Source organism: Bidens hawaiensis, unplaced genomic scaffold (assembly GCF_021521415.1).
Source record: "Bidens hawaiensis isolate Kalapana, Puna unplaced genomic scaffold, B.hawaiensis_p1.1 tig00030786_1, whole genome shotgun sequence".
Lineage (NCBI taxonomy): Eukaryota > Viridiplantae > Streptophyta > Magnoliopsida > Asterales > Asteraceae > Bidens > Bidens hawaiensis.
Genome location: NW_027495146.1, coordinates 176336 through 186131, shown reverse-complemented (window position 1 = coordinate 186131; position 9796 = coordinate 176336). Strand labels below are relative to the sequence as shown.

Below are 9796 nucleotides of genomic sequence, written 5' to 3'. Positions count from 1 at the left end.
TTTGTAACGAAGGATTTAAGTTAACGTTTCTGCGAAAGTTTTAATTAACTCTGATTTGTAAAAACTTTGTTTATGAGTAAATCCGACGTTAAAGTAAGGCTACCGGGTTCGGGCCTTATGTAACATCACGGGAATTTCGGGCCAACAATGTCAACTTTCCAAAGTTAAGGGACTAATTCTGCCAAATCCAAACTCCAAGGTTAAAAATGAAAAATCTATTTTTTGTCCTATTGCGCTACACGATGGGGACAAGAGACAAGACATCACGTATCGCGAAGGGACTTGGTCAAACCTTCTGGAAGGGTCAACAGCGATACGCGATCGCTGGTTGAACCTACGTCACCGCGTATCGCGATGACGTGGTCTGACACACCTGGCACAAGACTGCCACGCGTCCACACGTGGCACACCTCTCGCCACGTGTCCCGACACGTGGCAACACATGGCACATCATCCGTCACGTGTTAACACGTAGCAACACGTGGCAGACGTACGTTGTGACTGTGCGAAGCTACATCGCGCTACGCGATGGGATTGAGAAGCCTATCGCGATAGGATCCAAAATTTTACCTATAAATAGCAGGTCCGGGGTCTTCATAAACCACACCAAAATCAGTTTACAACCCTCTCTAAACATCTCTCTAAGCCTCAAAATTCGTGCCAACGATCCACCTCGAAAACCGTGTCCCGATTCCTCGATAAACGTGCCATACCTCGATATTCGTACCACTCCCCGAAGACGTTCCGATCAAGAAGGTGATCCCGTACCGACGTCCTGACGATCATCTCGAAGTGCGTACCGTGAAAAGTTGGTGTCTCGAGAAGCGTGCCGAAGTGAAGTGGCGATCAAGGCGAGTGTTGAAAAGGATAAGCGGCGTAGAAGTGCTGCTCGAGTATCTAGGAAATATTAAGCCGAGGAAAGGTAAGGCTTACTACCCGACTAAAATAATAATTATAAAGGCTTAATGCCCTAAGTCGGAATTATACTCGATGTTTATGAAAATAAATTATACAACAAAGAAAAGAAAAGAAAGAAATATAAAAGTGTAGGTATATATATGTGTGTGTGATTATATATATATATATATATATATATATATATATATATATATATATATATAATTCTTTGTTGTGAATATTATTTAAGTAATAAGGGTATTCTTAAATAATAAAAGAAAAAAAGATACGTTTCTTAGAAAAGAAGAAACTTCGGATTTTTATAATAAACTAAAGGTTTATAAATATTGCTTTTAAAACTAAAGGTTTTAAAGTAAAAGAAATGAACTAAAGGTTCATTGAGGTAATAAGACTAAAGGTCTTAAGCCGGATTGTATATCCGAATGATAAAAGTTATACTCGTACTATAGGTGCGAGATAGCAAGAAAGAATACGCAAGGACGGTGTTGGAAACCGATCCCGATCAAAGGTGAATACACCCCACTTTTACAAACTTGTTTTCAAATAAATAAACGTGTTATGTGTAAATCTTTACATGAGACTAAGTGTCTCTAAAAATATTATGAACAAGAGTAAAAGCCTAGCCCTCAGGCTGTAGTATACGTTTGTCTGGATCCTTACATATGTGGTAAAATGCGGTGGGCACATCGCACCACGCCTGGTCACGACCTCCAGCCACGATAGGCCGAACCAAAGTATGTTCGAGTGAGAATGACCTTGTGTATATTTATGGTACCTAAGTACGTCGGGACGCTGCGGTGTCTTGCTTGGGTGACCTAGGTAGAGACTCGAGTTATAATGATATTGTTTAAACTTTGTTATTTCTAAGCCAAGATGGGCCGAGGCACGCGTAACCCTCGAGGGGTAACAAAGTAAAAGAAAATATTTCCACGTCAGCATATTCACCAACATTCGTTGCTGACGTATTTTTATAACATTTTGCATGTAACCAAGATTAGAGCTAAAGGACGAAGGCTCAAGAATCCGATGGCTCGGATAAATTTTGTTTAAATCTTTAATATGATGCTTTTGTAAAAACATATAAACAAGTAAACCCAATCGAGACTTTTTGTCTCGACTTTTGAAATGCAAATATTTTACAACTTTAATCCTTATATTTTATAAAGTCTTCCGCTAACAAATCGTAACTCTGATTTATTTACAAATGTGGTACCAACTATCGAGTCACACGCCTAGGCCCAAGATGGGGGTGTGAAAGGTTGGTATCAGAGCCATCGATCTTAGCGAATTGGGTATCATAAAACAATACCCAAGCTTCGATCCAAGCATAGGAAAATTATCTTACTTGCTTATTTGAATAGGGATAAGATTGGCTGGTAACCTTTTCTTACCATCTCTACATTCTAAATTCTTAGAGACGACCCTGTTCTCCATAGTCCTACATAGCTGATTGCTCTAGTAACCTAACGTGCACGAAAACCAATAAAACAAAGCTTGTATAAACTTATCACTCGATGGTTAATAACAAGATCCCATAAATTTGTAACTTATAAATATGTATCTCGTACATGGGCTGATCCAGTGTTCGGGCAGGGGAGCGTTTGCACCCACTCAAATCCTTAATTTTCCTTTATAAATTTGTAGTATATTAGGTTCAAAAACCCAAGTGACCCATCAAAAAAAAATTTAGTGCCCCAACCCCCAAACTTAACTTTTTAAATTTTAAGCGAATATTTTAAACCCAAATTTAATTTTGTTATGAACAATAACAATTAAGCCCATAATAGTTAAAAACTTGCAACTTGTACAATTCATAACATGAATAATATGTAACCTGAAATATCATAAAATCAAAATACAACACCTGTACCTAGTAAATTCCACATATCATAAAAAAATATATTAAAATTGTCCATTATGTTCGTTTACTTAGATTTGTTTATGCTTCTTTATACATGTTCGTTCGTTTACATTTATATATTTATTCAAACATATAATTAGTTATTAGTAATACCAATTGCCATCATGCATCAATTCATCACCACATTCAAATTTTAGAACCAAGTAATCGACTAATGAACTAATAAGATCACATCCGTATTCTTTGCTTCTTTTCTTTTGTTTTTTCATTATATTTTTTTGAATTAACAAACATAAACAAATATAAACATGTTCATCTTTTTAACAAACAAACTCAAAACAAAAGAATATATATTTGTTTGAATACAATTTCCATTAATTTAAAAGTTGCAACACGGATCACAATCCGCGTCTTTTCATTCTCAACCGTCCGATCACTTCAATCCAACGGTCCACGTCATCTCCAAAACCCACATTCAAAACCCCCAAATAATTCAAAACATATTAATAATTTCCCGCCAAACCCAAAACTCAAACTTTATAAAAACCCCAAATCACCATCTTCTAATTCCACAATCCAATCCCATCAAAACCTTCCAATTCATTCACCAATTCAACCCAATGGCTCGAACAAAACAAACTGCAAGGAAATCGACAGGCGGAAAGGCCCCAAGGAAGCAACTCGCAACGAAAGCCGCCCGAAAATCGGCCCCGGCCACTGGGGGAGTGAAAAAGCCACACCGGTTCCGCCCGGGGACCGTGGCGTTGAGGGAAATCAGAAAGTACCAAAAGAGTACGGAGCTTTTGATCCGGAAGCTTCCGTTTCAGAGACTAGTAAGGGAAATTGCTCAGGATTTCAAGACGGATTTACGGTTTCAAAGCTCGGCTGTTGCGGCGCTACAAGAGGCGTCCGAGGCGTACTTGGTTGGACTGTTTGAGGATACGAATTTGTGTGCGATTCACGCGAAGAGAGTTACGATTATGCCTAAGGATATGCAGCTTGCGAGGAGGATTCGAGGCGAACGGGCTTAAGGGTTGTGGTCGGGTTTGGGTTTGGGTTTGGGTTTGGGTTTGGGTTTGGGTTTGGGTATAATGAACGTCTTGTTTGTTTTAATTTAATGTGTTGGTTAAGTTGGATGTTAGATTTGTGGTAGGGTTTTAATTTTCATTTGTTATGTAAACAAATGGTTATTGTAGTATCTATCATCAAGTTTAGTTAAGTTTGGACTTTGCAACCTATGTTCTTACTAATGACTAGCACATGTTATCTGATTAACTGTAACTAATTATTGTTTCTAGTAATATTAGAAATTAAATAAAGTTATTGAAATATAATTATTTTAGTATGATTTTTTCTAAAAATATGAATTGGTTAAGATTATCTTTAGCTTGATTAAGCCCTTATAAGGCTATTAGTTTTAATAGGTGATGTTGTTGAGTAGAACTTGCTAGGTGTAAGTTGGATGGTGGGGTAAGGATTAATGATTAGTGATAAATAAGCATTGATCTAGATTAATTGGTTTAATTTGTTGTATTTAACATTGTTAGAAAACATCAACAAATGCAATTTTTCTAGCAACTGTTAAAACATGTTATTTTATTTGTTGTATTTAAAACTGTTATTTTATTTGTATACACTAACGGCTAACCTAATAGTTTTCTTAGCAGAAACTGGGCCAACGAAGCCCAGTCAATATTCAGGAACGGCCCATATGCAAAATAAAAATTAAAATAAGATAAGAAGAAAGCCCAACATGAGAGAATAAAAGGTTTGTGAAATTGTGAGAATCATATCCACATTTTTAACAAATTTCATTTTGTACCTTTTATTTGATGAATACATTGGGTCAAACATAACTATAAATTTATTCCTTATTAGTAAGCACCTACATACTTTGTGAACATGGTTTAGATTTTTAACTCATAGTTAAAAAATTTGTATATGTTAAAAGTTTTAAACAACATAAATGGAGAATTGAGATAAAAGTGACGACCATCGATTCAATTTAGGTATGACACGCACCAAGTCTGAACCATAATTTTCGATTAACTAGTTTTGGCTTAACCGAACCAATGGTTAATTGTTTATTTCGAAAAGTGTTGAATTCATTCAGTTATTGATCACCCTATATTATTCTGGTTGACTTTGAAGTTTGAGATTGTTAAAAGCAATCACCCTATATTGTTCGCTAGACCCCTTGTTAATATAAAATTTGGTCTGTCGGAGGGTTAATGGTTAACGGATCCTTGAACGCTTCTTGTTCCATCCCTGCTATTAATGAGGCTGCATTTTAATTGGTAAACATCTCATCATCTCTAGCAGAGGGTTCAAGTTTAAATACAACTTCCACTGGTATATTCCTTAATGTCTTGGCGTAAGTTACGCTCTACTTGGTTCCACACTAAACAAAGTTTCCCCTTAAATGTTGATTGTATAAGACAAACATAACATAAAAGCAATCACCATACTAAACTAAAAAGACTAGGTATCTCGTTAAGGAACATCAAGATTGCTTAAAAGACAAGAAAAAGTTCCAATATGCTTCAACCCTTTTCAGTCATCACATTCACGTTTCTTAAAGACAAATGGGCATTGGCTTATTGCTAACATAATTTGTGGTTTAAAAACACAACTTTTTGAGTTTTTCCTTTTTTTTTTAATATTTTTTTTTATTAAGAGGAAACTTTATATCATGTTTTGGTGAACTAAAAAATTAGTATCAAACAGATATTCAAAATGTATAAAAAGTCATATTTACTACTTCATGGATACTAAGTTATTGCAACATCACTATTAGTAGCGCATCCAGAAGTTACCCTTAATGAGAGCGAAAAATGGGTTCACAATAGCGAGTCAAAATTAACCAGGTTTAAATGGGTCGATTAAAACAACATAATGTGGGTCGGGTTCAAAAGATGGCATGTTGTGAATTTAAACTGATATTTCATGAATTATTTTTTTATAAAACATGAATAAACTAAATAATTTAATAAACTAGAAAATTATATATATATATAAACTTGTTTTTTTGCCAAAACAGTTAAGGTACACCATTAGAGTACCGGCTACACCTCAATTAATTTATCTCTCTTGTTGTAGTATTAGTTTTTACTACTCACCTTGCATCTTATAACTTATTCGGCTCAAAGATTTGAAGTATAATAAAGAATAATAAAACAAATTTTCTTAACGCCATCAACCTATCAAAGAATACGAACCATATCACTCTAATCGTTCTAACATTCCACCGAACTTGCTACACTAGTCAATTCCTCATAGTCATATAACATGTACGAGTGAATGTGACTAGTGAGTTTCCTCCTCTCATGCAACCAACATTGTGCTATAAGACCCGTATGCTTGTCTTGACGTGTGTGTCATATTAGATTTTCTTGAAAGATAACTCTTCCTTGTTATGTCTGTCATATAAGGTTTTTCTTATTCTGTCATTCTGTGTGCCGGACAAAGCATTTCTTATTATACGTATAAAATAAAGTTTCCTTAATATGCGTGGTGTATTTGTTGATATGACTGTATACAATAGTCACCAGACATATTTGACACCACTAATTTGGCATAATAGCATATGTCCCGTATCATTTTATACGACCAACATTATGTGTTAGTGTTGTTTGAAGTAAATGCAAAAAGTAAATTAAATATATTCGAATATTTGATATTACCTAAATTTCAAGAGATTACATAGGAATTCTCTATAGACACCGGCGGCACTGCCCAATACGCCACGAATAAGTCTATTCGTAGTGTATAGGGTACGATTTGACATTTGATGATTGCATGTTGTCGTGTATCTCATCCATCACGGATAGGTATCAAATCGATATCAACTGAAACCTTTAAACGCCACGAATAGGGGTATTCGTGACGTTTTACTCGGTGTCTTGGGTGTCCTTAGTAGGACATGATTATATATAGTATCTATTTTTAATAATGATTAGATAGTTGACACCAGCATGACAAATGAGTGAGGTGGAAGTCACTATTTGTATCCTCCGACTTGTGATTGTACCATCTCTTTCTCCCTTCCTTGAAGGACAGGGAACCTACCTTTTCCACATCATGACAACAGGGAACTCACCATCTATTATGCTAAAGTACAAAAACACCCCTACAAATCACAGTATAATTGCATATAAACTTTTAACTTTTAAGAATAACTAACTCCTAGCTTTTTAAGATTTGGTCATCACATCATTCATTATCATGTGATTTCATCATCCAAGAACAATCATCTTTTTGGCTCAATTAGATCACTCCCATCACAAGTTTATCATGTTTTAATTGACACCAACCTAACCAATACTATTGTCATACTCATCTTTCATATTTGTTTTGCCTACAATATTAGTATTGGTGATAATTTAGAGGGTTAAATAATAAATACCAAACCAAAAAAAAAAATAACAAGAAAAACTCGAAAAACAACGCTAGACCTCTTGTTAATATAAAATTTGGTCTACCGGAGGGTTAATGGTTAACGGATCCTTGGACGTTTCTTGTTCTGTCCTTGCTAATAATGAGGCTGCATTTTAATTGTAAACATCTAGTCATCTCTAGCAGAGGTTTCAGGTTTAAATACAGCTTCCACTGGTGTATTCCTTAACGTCTTAGCGTAAGTTACGCTCTACTTGGTTCCACACTAAACAATTTTCATGGTTACCAAAAAAACTTAACTGATCAGGCATTCATCCCCACCAACGTGTTCAAGTCCCATTGTTAAGAGTAGTCGTTTTTTTCTTTTTTGGGAGGGGGGGGGGGGTTGTCATATAAAGAAAACCAGAAAAAACATGGCTACAGGTATTGTAAAAATGACTACAATTGGCTCAATATTACATAAAATGAACCTTTTTATTAAGCACTGTTATCTAAGTCCTTAGTAGAACAAGTTACTTGATCTCCTTCCTTGGCTACTTTTACTTATACATCATGTACAGAGAAACATAACTATGCTTAAACTTATGTTAGAGTTTCTTCTTATATGAGCATCTGCACTTTGCATGGTGGTCTGCAAGTGTCTGCAATGTTGTAACAATAAATCAAAATAAGTAATATAACAAACCACTATAAAGAAGATCCATTGTAAATTAGTTATTCGCTTCCTTGTAGGGCATACCTCAACATGTTTCTGAAGATTTTTTATGTAATCTACAGCCAAATCCAACATGTCTGCTATGCTTGTTTGCTGCATATACGAAACACAAATGGATTTAATCTTGTGACAATCTTAGTACAAATCGTATAATGAGAACCCGAAGAACAATAATCTTACTTTGTCCATATTTGGGACAAGATCTTGTAGCTTCTTCATTCTTTCACTTATTCGTGTTCGCCTTACCTGCATATGTACAAAGAAAGCGTCATATTATTATTATCTCTGTGTTTGAAAGTTTAATATAAGAAAATAAAAGAATTGTATACCCTTTCAGCAATGCTTCTTGGATGAGTGGCACAACCTCTTTTAGCTCTGATTCTTAAGGGCACATTATCTTGAAACTGCAACATATTTTCCATTGCAGACAACTCGGTTGAACTCGTTGGCAAACCCAGCTGGTGAGTCAAACCAGTTGGACTATGAATCTCCCCTTCATTCTGTTCATCAAGATAATAATAATAATAATAATAATAACAATAATAAATCATTATCACCATTTTACCTGGTTGTCACATGAACTTATTTGATCACTTTCTCTTAATTCTTTCATGAAGCGATCGGTTAACATTGATGATTCATAACCAATAGGAATACGAGACATTAATCTAGAAGACGAATATGAACCCGATGAAAAATCCACAGCGTTTTTCAACCTAGGAGAGAACGACGAATCAGGGACACTGCCATTAACATGTCCAAATTTATTCATCGATCCCATCAACGAGTAACCTAAAAAAATTATGATCAAACACAAAGTCCAAAAATAAACTTGTAACAAATTTATTATAAGAAAGTTGTCAACTTAGTAACTTACCATTGTCAATATTCACATGCTCGAAAAATCCAGCTGGCGAACTACTTTGACGAAGAAGATTCGTCGCAGGCACCCTGGCAGTGCTAGAACTAGCAACAATCGAGTTATTATTATGAACGGTTTCTTGTGATAGAGCAAAGTTTTGATACATCTTCTTAGAATTTATAAAGTGCGATTCGTTTTGGCGAATTTGACTTAGATTATGATGAGAGCTTAAACTATCACCACCACCAAATTTCGAAACCGAATGATTGAATAAGGGGGTAATATCTTTGTCCCTATACATATTATTGTTAATCATGTTTTGTTGTTGTTGTTGATGATGAGAACCATGATGATGATGAAGATCTGAATCCATTAAACACTAGAAGTTGCAAATACTAAACTACAATATACAAATTGTTAAATTGTGATCATACTAGAAAAATGCACCAGATGCCATCAGAACTCCGCAGTTAAGCGTGTATTCATGGCGGTAAATAAATTTATAGTTTGGTGGTTTTATGGAAATCAGTGTAGAAGCAGAGTTTCAGGTTCAAACAGTGATGACATATGAATAAAGGAAGTAATATATAAGAACAAATTTGTTGCAAGAAATAAGTGGGGCATTTGCAGAGGAAGAATATAGAAGACACTTTAGATTTTGCCTTTTTTTTATAATTTTGTTTTGAGTGCTTTCCAGCCAATAGGGAGGAAGAAAAGCTGCTTTCAAACTTATTGCCATTTCATGGGAATAATATTATTTATTAGGTAATGTATTTTCTAAGTTGTAAAAGTATATTTTAATTTTTGGTCATTTTTAGTTGATACTTAAATGATAATTAGTTATAAACTTATAATCACATTTAACTAAAAAGTAAGTGATTGTAGTCTATTCTTAAAAAAAGTGTTATTTTTACGTGAATACAAATAACCATAAAATTTTTGGTTAAATTCTATGAATAATTATATTCTTCCGGTTAAAACATATGTTTCTAAAGCTCTCTATTTCATGGGTTAGTCTCTCAAGTCTTAACCTGTCATGCAAGTA

The 9796-nt window shown here is 34.8% G+C and overlaps 2 protein-coding genes across 2 annotated transcripts; one reads left to right on the top strand and one right to left on the bottom strand.

Moving 5' to 3' along the window:
* Window positions 1–3333: 3333 nt before the first annotated feature.
* LOC143581014 (histone H3.2-like) lies at window positions 3334–3825 on the top strand. The gene has a single exon (XM_077063897.1). The coding sequence runs from the start codon at window positions 3400–3402 to the stop codon at window positions 3808–3810; it is 411 nt and encodes a 136-aa protein (XP_076920012.1). The 5' UTR covers window positions 3334–3399; the 3' UTR covers window positions 3811–3825.
* Window positions 3826–7592: 3767 nt separating this feature from the next.
* On the bottom strand, window positions 7593–9465 carry LOC143581012 (transcription factor bHLH130-like). Its single transcript, XM_077063896.1, has 6 exons — window positions 8767–9465; window positions 8455–8681; window positions 8219–8389; window positions 8070–8135; window positions 7914–7982; window positions 7593–7815 (listed from the first exon to the last, which is right to left on the bottom strand). Exons 1-6 carry the CDS (start codon window positions 9122–9124, stop codon window positions 7762–7764), a joined length of 945 nt encoding a protein of 314 aa, XP_076920011.1. The 5' UTR covers window positions 9125–9465; the 3' UTR covers window positions 7593–7761.
* Window positions 9466–9796: the final 331 nt, after the last annotated feature.